The sequence below is a fragment of the Maniola jurtina genome, chromosome 9, assembly GCF_905333055.1.
Source record: "Maniola jurtina chromosome 9, ilManJurt1.1, whole genome shotgun sequence".
NCBI classification, from domain to species: Eukaryota; Metazoa; Arthropoda; class Insecta; order Lepidoptera; family Nymphalidae; genus Maniola; species Maniola jurtina.
The window spans coordinates 11388765-11408967 of record NC_060037.1 but is presented as its reverse complement, the minus strand read 5'-3'; the positions used below and the strand labels follow the sequence as shown (position 1 = coordinate 11408967).

General features: G+C 36.9%; 1 protein-coding gene across 6 annotated transcripts in view; it reads left to right on the top strand.

The window, feature by feature from the left end:
• The window catches only part of LOC123868383 (tyrosine-protein phosphatase Lar), a 586441-nt gene that overhangs the window by 542281 nt on the left and 23957 nt on the right, over positions 1 to 20203 (top strand). For 3 of the 6 annotated variants that reach the window (XM_045910880.1, XM_045910882.1, XM_045910877.1), the window contains 5 exons: positions 6738 to 6863; positions 7840 to 7989; positions 13826 to 13959; positions 14725 to 14875; positions 18824 to 18847. In XM_045910880.1, the coding sequence (XP_045766836.1) occupies positions 6738 to 6863; positions 7840 to 7989; positions 13826 to 13959; positions 14725 to 14875; positions 18824 to 18847 (585 nt within the window). The remainder of the gene's footprint in view (positions 1 to 6737; positions 6864 to 7839; positions 7990 to 13825; positions 13960 to 14724; positions 14876 to 18823; positions 18848 to 20203) is intronic. The other 3 variants (XM_045910879.1, XM_045910883.1, XM_045910878.1) reach the window with 2 other exon arrangements.

Below are 20203 nucleotides of genomic sequence, written 5' to 3'. Positions count from 1 at the left end.
TTCCATTCTTTATTAGCGCAATCTTCCTGGGGGTTCGTAAATCTGAAAACCCTTTTATATTCGCTCGAGTTACGTATCTTATTCATATTTAGTAACAGTAAAACTTGGAGCCTTGCTTCGGGCGTGCGGGAAATGTTAATAAGATCACACGGAGTATACCTACAAGATAATGCGTTCTCACTACATTTTATAACCCGTTTGCCTTCCGTTTGCCTATTCCACACCACCGACACTCCATATAAGCCTTAATCTATGATATAAGCGACTACCGCAACACCGGCCTGTCCGCACACGATCCCAAAAAATAAAGTACAAAAATTCGCATAGAGCTGAAATTGTCTTTACACTTTTTCGCCTAAGGGTCACCGTTTCTGAGATATAATGATTCAAAAAGTTCTGCACAATATGCTCATTTTTCCACGCCTCCTGTGAGGTAGTGTACCTACTTGGCACGTTTTTAACGTGGTTTCCCTATTAGGCCTATTCCACGATCTATTCTGATCTTGTATAGGAAGGATACAATTAAATATCACACTATCACACTTCACACTAATATTATAAAGACGAAAGTTTGTGTGTGTGTGTGTGTGTGTGTGTATGTTTGTTACTCGTTCATTCAAAAACTACTGGACGGATTTGGCTGAAATTTGGAATGGAGATAGCTAATATCCTGGATTAGCACATAGGCTACTTTTTATCCCTGAAAATCAGAGTTCCCATGGGATTTTGAAAAACCCAAATCCACGCGGGCGAAGTCGCGGGCATCGGCTAGTCAATTTAATAAAAGAGGTGAAGGTCCTTTTAGCAATTATTTCGATCAACCCCGTCAACTTAGCGAAGGGGCGTGGAGTGGCAGGAATTATGTAGTTAGTAATTACCATTTGTTACTTCTGTAACCGGCCACTGCACCGCGCCGGGGCGAGGTCCCACTTTATAAACGCCACAGAATAAGAAAAGATAAAGGCAAAGGTGGAAAAACATTTATTTGCCACCATTGATACACAAAATCCAAGATACAAAGGCGCCAATCAGATAGCGAAATAAAATAATGTATGTTTCAAAATAGAGTGCTATAATTAAAGATCTTAAAGTATAATTTATGAGAATCATGATTATTATTGGTTATATTGGTTAGTTTAGAGTCAAATGGTTACTAAGTAGACCGTGAAAAAAAATTTTATTCAAATTCAAATTCAAATTCAAAATGTTTTTATTCAATTAGACTTTTACAACTTCTTTCGAATCGTCAAAAGCATCTACCACTGGTTCGGAATGCCTTTCCTACCGAGAAGAACCAGCAAGAAACTCGGCGGTTGCTCTTTTCAAAGATTTGATATACAATATTATGCCATGTATAAAAGCAATTGAAGTCCTGCGCATTGCTGGAGCGAATCGAAGTTCAAATCCACGCTTTTTTATCATTTACATAATCTTCGATAGTATAATATGCTTTTCTCAAGAGCATATTTTTAATAGATTTTTTGAACCTGTGTAAAGGCAAGTCCAAAATTGACTGAGGAATTTTGTTATAGAAGATTATACCCATTCCCACAAATGACTTTTGGACCTTCCTGAGACGGAGCGTAGGAGTCGCAAGCCTGTTACGGTGTCTAGTCAGCCTGTTGTGTAGATCGCCAACCCTCTTGTAACTAAGAATATTTTGTCTTACAAAAATTATGTTGTTGTAAATATATTGAGAGGCTACGGTAAGGATACCTATTTCCTTAAATTTTTCTCGAAGTGAATCGCGTGGTTTTAAGTTATAAATTGCGCGTATTGCCCTTTTTTGTAATACAAAAACTCTCCCAATATCTGCCGCTCTACCCCATATTAAGATTCCATAAGACATAATACTATGAAAATAAGCAAAATATACTATCTTTGCGGTCTCCACGTCAGTTAATTGTCGAATCTTTCTAACCGCGTAAGCAGCAGAGCTTAGTTTGCCAGCAAGAGTTGATATATGGGTGCCCCATTGAAGCTTCGCATCTAAGGTTATCCCCAAAAATGTAGTAGTCTCTTCTATTTTCAAAATATCATTATTTATCATTAAATTAATGTTACTTGTGTTCTTGGTATTGGGCAGTGCGAATTCAATACACTTAGTTTTTTTTGCATTTAAAAGTAGATTATTTACAGTAAACCAGTGAGTTACCTGAGATATGGCACCATTTATATCGTCAAAATTGTCCTTATTTCTATCGACTTTAAAAATCAAAGACGTATCGTCAGCAAATAGTACGATATCGCAAATATTTTGGACTACATATGGTAAATCGTTTATGTATACTAAGAACATGAAAGGACCTAGAATAGAGCCTTGAGGAACACCCATTAGTGAGGCTGATCCGGATGACTTCACATCATTCACACATACTGTTTGAATACGATCACTAAGATAGGACGCAATGAGACCAAGCGCAGTGTCTTTGATTCCATAGTGGCTCAATTTAACTAAAAGAGTCTCGTGCTCAACGCAATCAAATGCCTTGGATAAATCACAGAAAATACCAATGGCATTCTGTGACCCCTCCCACGCATTGAATATATGCTTTAACAGCATTGCGGCCGCGTCGGTTGTTGATCGACCTTTAGTGAAGCCATACTGTTCAGAATGGAGTAGCTTATTAAAATTGAAATGCTGAAGCAGTTGGTTGAGCATGATTTTCTCAAATATCTTGCTCAGTGTTGGCAAAATTGAAATTGGCCTGTAATTGTTTGGGTCACTTTTGCTACCCGATTTAAAAAGAGGTATCAATTTACTACATTTCATGAGATCTGGAAAAGCGCCTGTATCCACAGACTCATTAAAAATTAAGGCTAGATATGGCGCAATAATATCAATAATATTGTTAATTATTTTTACTGATATTCCCCACAGATCTCCGGTTTTTTTGCTTTGTAAAGATTTGAACACTTTAACAATGTCATATGGAGTAACGTATTCAAACCTAAACAACACACCGCATTCAGTGACATTGGCCCTGAGAAGATCATAGGCTTCTGTTGGTGAAGAGCTAAGGGAACTAGTAGTGATGACTGGAATGTTCTGGAAAAAATTCTCAAATGTATTTGCAATTTCAATATTGGAGTCAATAATACGGTTATTAATTTTTAGCTCCAATTTATTGTTATGTTATATCTATTATTGTTCAGTTACATCAATTAAGCGCCAAATATGGTCCACTCCATTTAACTTTTATTTTGTTATCTTGAATCTATCTATTTAAGGTTTTTATGCCGATGTAAAAAAATTAATTTAGAATATACCTATTGAAGTAAATTGGACTGGAGCAGAGGTGGACCCAAATATCTTGTCGATTCTTGTTGCGTTCAAAAGAGTTTTAGTCCGAACCGTGGGTTAGTAGAAATGGCAAATATAGCCATTCGCAGTAGCCTCAGTATTTCTCAAATCGAGGCTCTTTAGCTTGACGCTACTAATGGGAAGTATAGAAGCAGGCGTTATTTTGCGGAAGTCCATGACATACAAGGAACCAAAAGTTTAATTTGCTATAATCCGCCAAACCAAAGAAATCTGTATGGTGCAACATGCAGCATGCGACATGCACCGCCCGCCCTCCCACTGATAAACATGCAGGGAAAGCCAGCCACCAAGCAAGCCACACGCACCACCACCACGCAGCATCACACACATCCCAACACCCCTCGACGCACGTTTCGCCCCGACACCGGAGCATCCTCAGGAGATGTAGACCTTACAATGTCTAATTGCAAAAGCTAAAGCTGACTCTTCAAGAACTATGCATCTTGGTTCCTTATATCAACGGCCAAGGTGGTAAAACATTTACCCGCCACCCATTATGTTAATTACAGTCACGATCCCCCATCGCGCCGTGTTGCTTGTTACGTGCAAACAATTTACGCCCGTAGCGTAAAAGGAATTGGACCCAAATTGGTTTGTAAGTAAACATGCTTTTTCCGTGTTCACGAAGGCGTTAAAAATGTAGCCAGGTGGTTATGCAGGACCGTGTGAGATGGAACTTATTTTTTACTAGCTGATGCCTGCGACTTCTTTCGAAAAATCCCGTGGGAACTCTTTGATTTTCCGGGATAAAAAGTAGCCTATGTGCTAATCCAGGATATAGTCTATCTCCATTCTAAATTTCAACCCAATCCGTTCAGTAGTTTTTGCGTGAAGAAGTAATAAACATACACACATACATACACACACACACACACGCACACTAACTTTCCCCTTTATAATATTGGTGTGATGGGCATTGTTCTCTGAATGGGTAGAGTGGATATTGGTATTGGTTCTGATGTCAACTAAATTTTTGAATTTGCATCTTTTTCTTACGAATGTAAGGAGGTGGTAATCAGAAAGGGACAGACAAGTTTAATTTATTTTAAACTTCGTCACTTTAACGGAGCTCTCTCCGTCACTCGTTTCCACCCGTTTCATACAATCGTAGTTCCAATTTCATTTGAATGTTAAGCAACCAAAGTCCATGAAATTTTGCAGACATATTCTAGAAACTAATATCTGTGTCTGTGGTGTTTTAGATTTTTCTAAAAATATGTAGTTTTAAAATTACAGGGGCTCAAAGATTTGTATGAAAATTTTAAGACCGCGTAACTTTGAAACCGAATATTTTAACAGAAATCTGGAAAACCACAGACATAGATATTAGTTTCTAGAATATATGTGCAAAATTTCATGGACTTTGGTTGCTTAATATTCAAATGAAATTGGAACTACGATTGTATGAAACGAGTGGAAACGAGTGACAGAGAGAGCCCTCTTAAGTGCCGATCCTGAGCATAGTATTTGAATTTATAGAGTAGCACTATTTAGTCTTTATTTTAAAATTCATATACATATATTTTTCTTTAATCTTTTCCTTCTCTAATCTTAATTTATATCTGCATCTTTTTCTTTTTAATATTGCTAAAAAAGGATGCAAAATGTATTTTAAATTAAGAGGGCTCTCTCCGTCACTCGTTTCATACAATCGTAGTTCCAATTTCATTTGAATATTAAGCAACCAAAGTCCATGAAATTTTGCAGACATATTCTAGAAACTAATATCTATGTCTGTGGTTTTCCAGATTTCTGTTAAAATATTCGGTTTCAAAGTTACGCGGTCTTAAAAATTTTCATACAAATCTTTGAGCCCCTGTAATTTTAAAACTACATATTTTTAGAAAAATCTAAAACACCACAGACACAGATATTAGTTTCTAGAATATGTCTGCAAAATTTCATGGACTTTGGTTGCTTAATATTCAAATGAAATTGGAACTACGATTGTATGAAACGAGTGGAAACGAGTGACGGAGAGAGCCCTGTTAATGACTCTGGAGACTGGCACTTAAAGTAACGAGGTTTGACAGTTTTAATTGAAATTAAGTTTCTAAGTCTCTCCTTTTCTTATTACATTGGTAAGAAAAAGACGCTATCTAGATTCTAGGTATTAAGAAAAGCACAAACTGCTGCTTCCTTAAAGAAACTTTGCACCAACAGTTTTCAGAAAACAAGTGCACATAAAATAAAAATATGAACTTAATTTTCTTTAAAGAAAACTTTAACCTACAGATTCTGGTCACGTCGTCGAAAGATAAAACCTACAAGCTTGCAGCTTAAGAGATTCAGGTGTTGAAAATACGCCGCACGTGTTCGGCGAGGCAATGTAAACCGCGCGGATATACGAGTGTTGTGTGAACGACGTGGTAATAACAGCCGTGGAAACCTCACGAGTGCCTATTTTCATGTGTATCGCGATAAGCAAGTTTACATTAGATCGGATCGATACGATTATCGTTCCGACAAGTATGTCGGTGGTATATTGGCGTATGTTTTTCAATAGTACTAATCACTGGTCCGATCAAAGTATCGGCCACGATAGAAACACAGCGTGACTGATCAATGCCTGCTTTCTAGAGGTAGTTCTATGCTAGACTAACACAGTGCAACATTAAGACGGGCCATAGGGCTGCATGCTACAATAATTCAAAATGTAGTAAGAGTCGTCGGCAGAATGTCATACAAAAAATATCACCTCTTCAGTTTTCACTTATCAATATCTAAATAATGTTCCTAAAAATAACAAAACAACACTTCTAAGAGTCTTTTAGGAATGTTCTTTTTTTGCTCTTTTTTAATCAAAAGGTCACAATACCCAATATCTAAAAATAGAAATAGTACTTTTGTTTTGGAAATTAAACATTTTCTCGACGACTGGAATTTCCGAATATTGATCGTTATAAAGATCTGATCTCACTTAGAATTATTAGGATAATATGCTATATATATAATATGGATAAGTTGCTTATGTCAAATTCCGGACGTAAGCTACCTCTGTACCTTTCATATTAATCGGTTAAACGGATGGGCTTCTAAGAATCCCGTGGGAACTCTTTGATTTCTCGGGATAAAAATTAGCCTATGTCCGCCCCCGGGATGTAAGCTAACTCTGTACCAAATCCATCAAAATTGTTTATATAGTTGGACCGTGAAAAGCTACCAGACAGACAGACAGACAGAGAGGCACACTTTCGCATTTATAGGCCTAATATTAGATATGGCTAGCTTACAGTTTTATTGGAAGAAATCGCTAGGTAGCGATAAGGCCGCCAAATTTTGCCTATATTTTGTTGTGCTTTGTATGTCTTACTAATTTTGTTGTGTACAATAAAAGTATATTCATTCATTCACTCATTCATTGTAACATTTTCAGTTTTTTTCATTCAAATGCTATTGTTTTTGTCCACAGTTCGGAGAGTAGCGCCCCAGTTCTCGATACCTCCTCCGGCTCGCACGGAAGTGATGCTGGGCAGCAATCTGACGCTCAAGTGTGTTGCTTTCGGGTCTCCCATGCCTACTGTTAAATGGAAGAAAGGTAAGTATTTTTTATATTCATTGACTATAGTATTTTTTTTTCTCTTTCGTCTGGCTTTACAAAGATTAGCCAATGTCAAGTTTGTAGTTATTAGTAACAAGTTAGTTAAACTATACAAGTATGGACCCCGGACTCGCCGACATACGCACGGCACCCCTTTAGAGCGCTTTCCAGTCAGTTTTAACAAAAAAAAACACTGCAAAAAGGCAGAGCACGCCCGCCAGCTAACACCAACACAGACGAAGTCCCTATACTATTCTATCCACGGAAAAAGTTAGTATAGCGCTCTCTCTGTAGTCCGATACAAATGACAGAGACAAAAATTTTTGTTGGCATTAACCATTTTGTCACCAACTAATCACAAACATGTTTTCAAAAAACATTCGAAATTCAATTTGAAAACATAGCTTCGTTTGTGGTTGTTTGGTGACTCGTAATAGTTAACGCCCACTAAGATTTTTGGCTCTGTCATTTGCATGGAATTAGAAGCAGAGAGAGCGTTATACTTGTTTACTAACTTGTTTCCGTGGATAGAGTATAGACAACTCACCTACCTCAATACTACTACCTACTGCAACCTCAATAGTTGATGGTCAATAACGATGCAGTTTAAGATGGAAGCGGATGGATGGAAACCTGGAATGAGTGTGGCAGTGTTTTTTCGGTTTTATTTATTATTTATTCCGATACAAGTTAGCCCTTGACTGCGATATCACCTGGTGGTAAGTGATGATGCAGTCGAAGACGGTAGCGGGTTATTGAAGTTTCATTAAACCCGTACTCCTGATCGGTTTCTACGCGTACCAATACCATTAAAAGAATTTTTCGTAGAAAACCTATAAACCTAGAATGAGCTATGTGGCTGTCATTCAGTTTTGATCACTAAGTTAGAGAACCACCTCGCTGGTGGTAAATAATGCAGTGAGCAGTTTTATCTATTAGTCTCACCTATTAATATGAGTATCTATTTTCAAAGGTTTGACAAAATGGCTGACTCCAGAAGACAACCCGCCCCTAGGGCTTAACACACTGAAGCTGGAAGACATCAGGGAATCTGCCAACTACACCTGCGAAGCGGCGAGTGTACTCGGCGTCATAGAAACCACTGCCGAAGTTAAAGTACAGTGTAAGTACTTCTCATCCCATCATCATCATGATAAACCCAGCGCCGGCTCACTACAGAGCACGGGTCTACTCTCAGAATGAGAAGGGACTTGGTCGTAGTTTACCATGCTAAGTGCTTATTGGCAGACTTCACACACCTTTGAGTACATTATGAAGAACTTTCTGGGTGCGGGTTTCTTCACGATGTTTTCCTTCACCGTTGAAGCTAGTGATTTAATTACATAAAACGCACATAACTCGGAAAACTTGAGGGGATTTCTCCTCTTCATTTATGAAAAACAAACTGACCCGCCCTGCCTTGAATTGGATGGAATTGAAAAAAAAAATCAAAATTCAAAATATTTTTATTCAATTAAACTTTTACAAGTGCTTTTGAATCGTCAAAATAATCTACCACTGGTTCGGAATGCCGTTCCTACCGAGAAGAACCAGCAAGAAACTCGGCGGTCAAGCATTCAGTTTACAATAATATGCCATACTGTATACAAGCAATTGCAGCGCCGTGTATTGCTGGAGCGAGTCAAATCCAAGCTTTTTTGTCATTTACATAATCTTCGAATTTTTGAAAATAATCTCTTAGTAGCGATTAACTAGGTACTTAGGTCCAAATTCGAAAACTGGGCAGCTTTCGGTGTTCTTGTCAAAAAATTCTAAGTGCTTGAATACCAAATTCTTCGCACAATACGTTTTGCCAGTGTATGTATCCGAGACATGGTCGCTATCTATGGGTCTCATAAGAAAGATCAATGCCACTCAGCGAGCGTTGAAAAGAGCTATGCTGAAAGTAAGCTGATGTGGAAATGGGGAGGAAAACTGATAGATGTTGGGATCTCAAGGTGCTATAATGCCGACCTCCCACCTTTCTGGTGCATCGTTGGAAGACCCTCCACTAGGTGGATAGACTACATTCAACGAGTCGCAGGAAGCCGCTGGATTCAGGCGGCGCAAGACCGCGGCGTGTGGAAGTCTTTACAAGAGAACAATGTCCAGCTATGGACATCTATCGGTTGACGATGATGATGATCACACTAATATTATAAAGGAGAAAGTTTGTATGTGTGTGTGTGTGTGTATGTTTGTTACTCCTTCACGCAAAAACTACTGGACGGATTGGGCTGAAATTTAGAATGGAGATAGATTATACCCTGGATTAGCACATAGGCTACTTTTTATCCCGGAAAATCAAAGAGTTCCCACGGGAATTTTAAAAAACCTACATCCACGCGAACGAAGTCGCGGGTATCAGCTAGTAGTAAATAATCTATCTGAGAGCTTAAGAGGGTTCCTTATGGAAATTTCGAGACTCACGGTCAAAATTTGTATACACCATCAATTCATTTAGATTAATTCCTAAGAAGTTCCAAAATATTATTATCAAACAGATAGTTCAATAATTCCCATTAAACACTGCAAATTATTATCACGAACTCATTTTCAAAGCCCTAATTAAATTACTATTTATTCATATTTGATCGAGCCCTGATAACTGCCGGAGGTATTGTTGGCGTAAATTTTCACTTTATTATCGGAATGTATTCAATTATTCTACGAGATCGTTCTTATTGAACAAATAATAATAATTGACTTTTATTTTTTAATTCCGCCCTTGTTCTTTTATATGAATGGTATATTTCTACTGTTTTTAACAGACAAAAGTAATTGAAGTAGGTATTTTTTTCTACGAATGAAAGAACTCATGATAATAAAGAAATCGTATTTACTGTTGTGTATGAAATAATGATCAAATCAAAGATATGCATTAGGCATCCACCCCTACACTATGACTTATCACTTTTATTTTGTTAACCCCCGACCAAAAAAGAGGGGTGTTATAAGTTTGACGTGTGTATGTGTGTATCTGTGTATCTGTCTGTGGCATCGTAGCTCCTAAACTAATGAACCGATTTTAATTTAGTTTTTTTTTTGTTTGAAAGGTGGCTTGATCGAGAGTGTTCTTAGCCATAATTCAAGAAAATCGGTTCAGCCGTTTGAAAGTTATCAGCTCTTTTCTAGTTATTACTGTAACCTTCACTTGTCGGGGGTGTTATAAATTTTTAATTTACACTTGTACTAGATGATGCTCGTGACTTCGTGGATTTAGGTTTTTTTTAAATCCGTTGGAACTCTTTTGTATATGTCCTTCCCCGGGATGTAAGCTAAGTGTGTACCAAATTTCATCAAAATCGGTTAATCTGTTGGGCCGTGAAAAGCTAGCAGACAGACAGACACAGTTTCGCATTTTGTAATAATTTATTATTGGTACACTTTTACTTAGGTATTATTCCTAATAATGAAAGGTCGACAGCCATAACTTGTGAAAAACCGCCCAAGTGCAACCGGCCTACCCTCGGTGCGCGAGTGGACTCGCGCACGGACGGACGGACAGACAGACAGACAGACATACAGACAGACAGACAACAAAGTGATCCTATAAGGGTTCCATTTTCTTTTTGAGGTAAGGAACTCTAAAAAGTAGATCGTATACTTAGGTACCGCAATTGTTTCATACCACACCAAACCAGACCGGGCGGCGTTATCGACGTGGTTTTTATCTAGTACACAACGACAAAATAACCGTCAGTCATTCAGTGGTGATTGTACCTACGTCAGTCACGAGCCAAAAATAAAATCTGCCTACAAAATGCATGAAAACAAAAACTTTACTTCCATCAGGCTGTAACAACTAGCAACAAAAAATTCACTACAGTACCCGGCAGTAAATCACACTATCACACTAATATTATAAAGGCGAAAGTTTGTATGTGTGTGTGTATGTTTGTTACGCCTTCACGCAAAAACTACTGGATGGATTTGGCTGAAATTTGGAATGGAGATAGATAATATCCAGGATTAGCACATAGGCTACTTTTTATCCCGGAAAATCAAAGAGTTCCCACGGGATTTCAAAAACCTAAATCCACGCGGATGAAGTCGCGGGCATCATCTAGTATTACATATAAATCGAGCTTTAGAAAGAGATAAAATTTGTAGCTTCGGCTTCGTAGAGTATCGTCTCTGTCACTAATACCTATGTGACGTTTTGTTGCTGAATTTTCAGAAAAAAAATTATGGTGGTATTATAGGTGTTGATCGCCAGTAGGACCACGGGTATATGGTGGTACCATACCGTAGACCCATCAGTGGGAATACGCCTAAGTACATGGTGGTAAACCATACATCTACCATGTAGTATCACCAAATGTACCTTTAAGTTGAATTTTAGTTTCACGTCGTTCAAAAATCTAATCTTTATCCTCTGCCATCAAATTTGCAAAGATGAGTAACTGACTCAATATAAACTCACAATTTCTAAGAATAAATGATGCTAATTTATGCTAAATACTTTCAGGGTAGACTCAGAGAGCGACGCCGACCGCAAAGTACTATAGATAGTTGATTTTATTATTCAAATCGCAACAAACGATCACCCCAATAAATAATTTAAAACATTAATTCCCAAAGAGGCATTTAATAAATCACTAGCTGATGCCCACGACTTCGTTCGCGTGGATGTAGGTTTTTAAAATTCCCGTGGGAACTCTTTGATTTTCCGGGATAAAAAGTAGCCTATGTGCTAATCCAGGGTATAATCTATCTCCATTCTAAATTTCAGCCCAATCCGTCTTGTAGTTTTTGCGTGAAGGAGTAACAAACATACACACACACACACATACACACACATACAAACTTTCTCCTTCATAACATTAGTGTGATAATACTTATACTACAACCCTATGTAAATTTATTACGCTGAATTTGTGCTAAGTCCGAGTTTCTTTTCATGGACTGAACTTACCAAATCTGAATCTAAATATCGAATTACGTGTATTTGGTGCATATGGACATAATATGAGACTGGTTCGTTATTTATATCGTTATTCAGCCTCGTAATATCACACTAATATTATAAAGGCGAAAGTTTGTATGTATGTGTGTGTGTGTGTGTGTGTTTGTTACTCCTTCACGCAAAAACTACTGGACGGATTGGGCTGAAATTTAGAATGGAGATAGATTATACCCTGGATTAGCAAGAGTTCCCACGGGAATTTTAAAAAACCCAAATCCACGCGGGCGAAGTCGCGGGCATCGGCTAGTAGCTAATATAAATGCATAGCTGATTTAGCCATTTTAAGAAATTCATACATATAACCTTGGTACCAAAAACAGTATTTCAATCTAAATTACATCTAAATTTAATTTTAATGCAACGGCAGATCCAGGATTTTTTACGAGATTATGTTATACTTAAATAGCAACCGCCCGCGGCATCGCTCCCACGGGAATTTTGAAAAGTCTGGCCTCATTCTTTTTCTTCGTTATAAAGGCAACCCTTGAGCAAATCAGCTTTTTAAGTTGAAGTGTTTGGGCTGGGCGTTTATGATTCTGTCAATGAGTCAGACAGGACCTTTCTATTTATATGTTTGGTTATAGGATCCGGTACCTTTCGAAATCACTAAATTAACTTTGGTTCTCAAAATGTATTGATCTTCAATGATTAGACCGCGACGTAAACACTTGAGGGATTTAAGAGAATCAATTTGATAAATTGCGGCAACTCGGAGACATCCATTATGAGTTAGTGTTATAATTCATAATTGAAAGGAGCCCGAAGTTGCGCGAAGCCCCGGAGACAAACGAATGTCGGCTTGATTAATGATTAATTATATTGTTGCTCTGCCCATTTCCTCAGCATTATTCGGAAAAGGGATTAAGGAATAGGGGTTGAGTTATTTAGCCTTTGGGCTGTTAAAAGTTTTAAACAAACTCCCCGTTTTGCTACATATTTTCGGGCATATTTATTTTTGATTAAGGACAACTTTGCCGCGGCACGGATTTTACAAAATGGGCCCGGATTAAAAGGAGAACATGAAATATTAATAAATTCTCCATTCGATGTCGTGAATAACGAACGATATTTTATATTAGTAGCCCACCTCGTGTGAACCCACTTCGATTAATTCGGCAAGTTGCGTAACTATTGAACAACTATCCTTCAACAACACAATATGTTTTCATAAGCAAACGACCCCTATTTATTTCGTCTACGACCTACGTTTTCATGATTACCGGATCACTACTGAGCACGGGTGAGAATGAGTAGGCTTTGATCCAAGCACACAATTTTTCGGAGTTATGTGCGTTTAAAGCAATTAAATATCACTTGCTTTAACAGTGAAGGAAAGCATCGTGAGGAAATCTACCTGAGAATTCTCCATTGTGAAAACGTGTGTAAAGTCTGCTAATCGCCCCTTTGAACGCGGAAAATATAAGAAATATATTTAAAGACTCTTATAGGAAACTAGTTGGCCCGCCCCGGCTTCGCATGGGGTGCCTACCTATTCCATACACAAAATATGGTTATGATTTATGAATGTCATTTTTTTTTCCCTCTCGTCTGGCTTTACAAAGATTAGCCAATGTCAAGTTTGTAGTTATTTGTAACAAGTTAGTTAAACTATACAAGTATGGACCCCGTCTGTCCCGGCACTCGTCGACACACGCACGGCACCCCTTTAGAGCGCTTTCCAGTCAGTTTTAACCAAAAAAAACACTCCAAAAAGGCAGAGCACGCCCGCCAGCTAACACCAAGACAGACGAAGTCCATGAATGTTATACCTATTAGAATCTACCTACTTATAAACATTCTTCGTGAAATGTTCTGATTATAATGAAACCCGTATTGAACTGCACTGAGAAATTTAGGCGCGTCCCTACCAATTTTTCTTTTACCGGAATCAACACTGTTCACACAATCTATGGATTCTGTGAACAGTGTTCTAGCGAAAGGGAGGGTTTATATTTTTTGAAGAAAATATAATAATATTGTAATTTTGTAGCGCTGCCGGGACCACCGACTGAAGTGAGGGCATCAGAAATCACCGCTACCACAGTGCGACTGGCGTGGACGTACAGTGGACTTGAGGACCCCCAATATTACGTCATTCAGTACAAGCCTAAATATGCGAATCAGGTATGTAACAATTGTTTGTCAAAGTCAGATTCTGGTCATACAAGTGTAAATTAAAAATTTATAACACCCTCGACAAGTGAAGGGTACAGTAACTAGAAAAGAGCTGATAACTTTCAAACGGCTGAACCGATTTTTTTGGATTATAGCTAAGAACACTCTCGATCAAGCCACCTTTCAAACAAAAAAAACTAAATTAAAATCGGTTCATTACTTTAGGCGCTACGGTGCCACAGACAGATACACAGATACACAGACACACAGATACACACGTCAAACTTATAACACCCCTCTTTTTGGGTCGGGGGTTAAAAATACGAGATACGAGGCGAAGCTAAGGGCAAAAGTATTATCAGAGTGATCTAGTAGTATTGTAAGAATATTAAAATAAGATAAAATATAAAGTCTGACTTTCAGACATGTGTTTTGTGCAACAGAATTTGCATAGGTCTATGTTTCGTATAGGTGCTACTCTCGTAAATGAGCGCAGACCTTTTCCTAACAGTTGAGCAAAAGTTATGAAAAATAAATTTCTTAAGTTATGAAAGAAATAGTAATTAATAGTAGTTTTGTGATCGTAACTTGCCTTCTGTTCTTCGCTATGTTTTGCCCTCTTATGCCTTTATGGTTTTGTATTTCTTTGACAATTTTATGGTCATAATTTTCCTTCTGTTCGCCGCTGTTTTGCCCTCTTATACGTTTATGGTTTTGTGTTTCTCTGCGTATCGTTTCTTAATAATCTCATGGATTAACTTTCCAAATGTGCAGGCATTCAGCGAGATATCGGGAGTCATCACGCAATACTACTCTGTGACGAACCTGTCGCCCTACACTGAATACGAAATGTATGTGATAGCGGTCAACAACATCGGGAGAGGACCGCCTTCGTCGCCTGCGGTCATCACCACGGGGGAAACTGGTATGTTGATCATGAATTGTTTTACTTTTACAACTGGAATGTGTACCTACTGGATACATAAACCTATGGGTTCGGCGATAAAGGCTAAACGTAGTAAGCGAATTGCCTTTTTTTTACTGAATTTTGGCATTAAACTGATTTTTTCCCAATTTCATTAAGGTTTACAGCTCGTTAAAACCACCCGGCATCTGACCTGCATAGCCTCGCCTCGTGCGGTTAGTATTCTTTCTATGGACTTCTGTGAATACACCTTTGCTCACTACATGAACTCCGTAACGTCAGCGGATCGCCTCGGAGTTGATACGGTGAGCGTATGTCCAATAACCGCAGAAAGCAAGACGGTGCAGGTTGGGTGCCGGTTGGCTCTAATGAGCTATGACCTTTATTCATTGAAAAGATGCATATTAAATATTCTTCAAAACTAATTTCAGTAAGTATTATATGAAAATAATTCAATGTTATCTAATATAATCTAATATAAGAATTATTTGGCCAATTTGTACTTATTTGTTTAAGATATATTTTTTAACTCTACTTGACTAAAATTTTCTTGTGTCGTGGATTTGTTTCTCTATAAAAAAAAAAGTTTTAATCATTATTTCTTCATAACATCCATCATTCGCTTGTTTCCATTTAATTAAGTAATTATATCTTATTCGCTTTAGGCTCATTTTTATTTGTCAATTTGAAGCGGGGAAGATTTCTAAAACGTTCGCGGAATTTTGGATATATTTATAGCTACTTGTATAAAATGAAAGCTGTTCTAAATAAACCCCGAATCATTTGAAAACGGGGGCCCATGGCTGCTAATTTATCTAAACGTGCTAGGCCAGAAGATTCGCTTCGTCATCCCTTCATACAGCTTCACCAACTTGGCCTTAGTTATATGGCGGCAGATTACCTAGAGAATCTGTAAGTTAACAAGTTAATCTGAGAACCAAAACAGTTTTTCGTAACCTTAGCACCTTAGCTTTCGAACCTTAGATGGGTAATATATCTACTAATAACAGTCGTGTGCACATGAATTAAAAACACGACTTCAGTCTTCATGGCAAATATAGATAACAACTTGTTATAACTTTGTCGTACGTTTTTTCGTCGTTTTTCTCTGTAGAAAATGCATTACAAGATAGTTTTTTTTACTTTACATTGACGCTTCAATTGTTAGTTTGTGTGAATTGACTCTTAGTGTGAGTTTACGCACATTCGATTGAATTATCGACTAATGAAAATGAGCCTTAACGGTTGCGATAATTATTATAATTAATTCTTATCAGTGATTGTTTTCATTGCTTTAAATTCGGTAAATAGGTTTTGTTTTTGCGCTGTTTCCTTTATTCTAAGGTTGTTTTTGATCGTCTTTTCATGCGAACGCATTTTAACGCGACGTTACAACTACCGCCGCGCCGCTTCGCGTAAGTTCGCTTCTGAATGGAATTCTGAAATGGGTTTATTTCTTTTGCACATTTATTTTTTTCGTTTACTGTAGAATTTAGAGGTAGTGCGCATTTTTATTTCTCTATTCATGCACCATTCTTTTGTTATAACGATAGTTAGTATGCGGGCCCCTGCAGACTACAGACTTTTTATCGGTCGATGGATAACGGCTGAAAGTAATAATAAATAATCAATCCTATCTGTGATCTGCCGATAGGTTAATTAGCAACGTTGTTATTTGTCTTGAAAATGGTATTTTTTGACAAACAATATCGCTAAGTAACTTATGGACCGACTGCAGATAGATTGATTAATGCTCAATGGTCATAAGACAATCAACCAGATGTATGATCTTTGTTTCTTTTACTGACTTAAAATAGAAACATTTAGCTTTTTGCTGAAGTGCGTAAGAGGTGCGGCCCATAGGACATTGTTACCGCGAACTATGAAATGAATTTTGTAAAACCAGTGTTTCGGAAAATCAATTAATTAAAACAAGTTCACGGGTAACTATAGTGTGAACATATACAGGGTGGTCAAAAAGTCGTGGATCAAACGAAATAGGGAGATAGAGGAGGTCATTTCCAGCAAAAAATATTTCTACAGCATGGCCTTATTTAAATTGCCCTAAGAGTTATGAATATTTTTGAGATTTTTAACAAAATACCAGATTCTCTTACAATTAGACTAATTTAAAAAAAATGAGATAAAAGATAATAAAACAAACGATGCTGTGTCATTACTAGATAATGTATCAGCACTACAAACCTTCTATTCAGGCTCTGGGTGCCAAATTACAAGAGCAATTAATTTTTTTCCAAAACTTTTAAAGCGTTACCAAAAATTTAATGTCACTTTAAAAGCGCACAGTGAAAAAAAAATGTACTACGGAAAAGTGACCCTGTATCAGAAAAACTTGCTGATTTAATGCCAATTTAAATGAGGTATAACATATTACTCTTTGTTTCGTAATTCTGGTATTATAATTGTTTTTTCATATCAAGGTGCAAATTTCAGTAGATTAGTTTAATTCAAAATAATTTTGAAGATTATCATGCTGCTAGTTAAACTGCTAGTTTTTTGTACGTTGGAATGCTAGAAACATCAATGTGCTTGTCACACTTAAAATTTGTGAAAAGAATAGAAACTCTTCACTACCACCTCGTGCCAGAACCACCCAGAACTACCCAGAACGCCCGTCTTGCAAGTAGTTCATCTTTTCTAGGAAACAAAAGGATAAAGAAACTATGCCTCTCGTTCACACTAATCATCATTTCTATTTGCATTGTTGGAATAAGGAAGGATGTGAAAGAGAGGCATAGTTTTTTTATCCTTTTGTTTCCTAGAAAAGAGGGCATTCTGGGTAGTTCTGGCACGTGGTGGTAGTGAACAGTTTCTGTTCTTTTCACAAATTTTAAGTGTGACAAGCACAGTGATGTTTCTAGCATTCCAACGTACAAAAAACTAGCAGTTTAACTAGCAGCATGATAATCTTCAAAATTATTTTGAATTAAACTAATCTACTGAAATTTGCACCTTGATATGAAAAAACAATTATAATACCAGAATTACGAAACAAAGAGTAATGTGTTATACCTCATTTAAATTGGCATTAAATCAGCAAGTTTTTCTGATACAGGGTCACTTTTCCGTAGTACATTTTTTTTTCACAGTGCGCTTTTAAAGTGACATTAAATTTTTGGTAACGCTTTAAAATTTTTGGAAAAAAATTAATTGCTCTTGTAATTTGGCACCCAGAGCCTCAATAGAAGGTTTGTAGTGCTGATACATTATCTAGTAATGACACAGCATCGTTTGTTTTATTATTTTTTATCTCATTTTTTTTAAATTAGTCTAATTGTAAGAGAATCTGGTATTTTGTTAAAAATCTCAAAAATATTCATAACTCTTAGGGCAATTTAAATAAGGCCATGCTGTAGAAATATTTTTTGCTGGAAATGTCCTCCTTTATCTCCCTATTGCGTTTGATCCACGACTTTTTGACCACCCTGTATAAGAAGAAAAGACTGACTGACTGATTTATCAACGCACTGCTCAAACAACTGGACGAATTGGGCTGAAATTCGGCATGCAATAGCTATAATATGACATAGACATCCCCTAAGAAAAGATTTTTGAAAATTCAACCCGTAAGGAGTTTGAAGTTTGTCTATCGTGAAATGTATATTGTGAAATTGCGGAAATACAAATAAAATAACCTTATCTAATATCTACCAATACAATATTAGTTATATGGACATGGTGTGAATGCTCATTCTGCCGTCAGTTTAGTAACTTATCGACAGATTGCAGATAGGATTGAGTATTAATTCCGGTTATTATCCGATTAAACTATCGTCCGATCATGTCTGTAGTCTATGGACGCTCTAAACCCTACAGTCAAATGTTCACGACTCAACCCGTTTCTGCTAACGCACCGTGTGATGAGTGTTATAGGTTTTTCTTTTTTCATTGAACTAATAGTGTTTTTTCTCCCATGCATCATTGCAGTGGATTCACTATATGGAGGTGCCAGTGAGTATAAACTTAAGACTTGGATAGACAATAAGCGACAGTAGCGATGCATATTATATGTGCAGCGAAATGGCATAAACCGGGAGTTAACCAACTCCCTTGGGGTATGGCTAACGCCCGTCAGATGTTAAAAATATAAAATAATAATAGATAAAAAGTGTAGGTTTTACTTACAAATGTATTTAAAAAAATTGATTTCGTGAGTACTTATCGAAAACTCGACTCCAGGCCCCTTAGCGCTATTTAAACATCTACTCATGGCTTGCGTATTAAGAGGGGTCTCTCCGTCACTCGCTTCATACAAACGTAGTTCCAATTTCATTTGAATATTAAGCAACCAAAGTTCATGAAATTTTGCAGACATATTCTAGAAACTAATATCTATGTCTGTGGTTTTCCAGATTTCTGTTAAAATATTCGGTTTCAAAGTTACGCGGTCTTAAAAATTTACCTAAGAACATTGACTTACAAATTTAACTTACAAATCTTTGAGACCCTGTAATTTTAAAACTATATATTTTTAGAAAAATGTAAAACACCACAGACACAGATATTAGTTTCTAGAATATGTCTGCAAAATTTCATGGACTTTGGCCGCTTAATATTCAAATGCAATTGGAACTCAGATTGTATGAAGCATGTGGCGGAGAGAGCCCTGATAAAATTTGTGCACTAAATTTTACGCGCTTATAACATAATTACAGCTTTACTGTATCATTATTGTTTAGTTTTAAAGGTTAAATGGTCTTATCTTTCTCTGAGTTAACTTCGACCCGCTTGGTCTTTGTTCGCAAAGTTTGGGTGAACCTACTTATTAAACTAAGTTACTTGTCAATTTAGAATTACCGATAGGTATAGGTGGAATTAGTGAATCAGATTTTCAAAGGTATCTTTAATTTTTGCGACGGCATTGTACGGGTGCATGAAGATCATGTAACTTGTTATAAAAAAAAATATTGTTATATAACAAGTCCCACATTGTTTAACATTATTTTAAAGTGTGTTCAGACTTTAAAAAATGTTATATAACTAAGTTTTGTAACGTGTTATGTTAGATGATTCGATTGATCACATTTTTATGAACATTATTATTTTAAAAATAATTTTTCTACGACTTAGATACTGTACCTGTCTTAAACAATCGTTTAAACATTTTCTTCTTCTCTGATAAACAAATAATACTCTTGCGGAAACTGCTTAATGTAGCAATGTATTCAAAAATGCTGACAATAGTACCAAAGCCAAGCATAAAAAGAAAGCGTTATAACCAAAATAACAAGCAGATATCAAGGAATCGTAAACAATATAATTCTAAACGTATAACGTGCTCGTAATTTCGTCGAGAAGCTATCACGT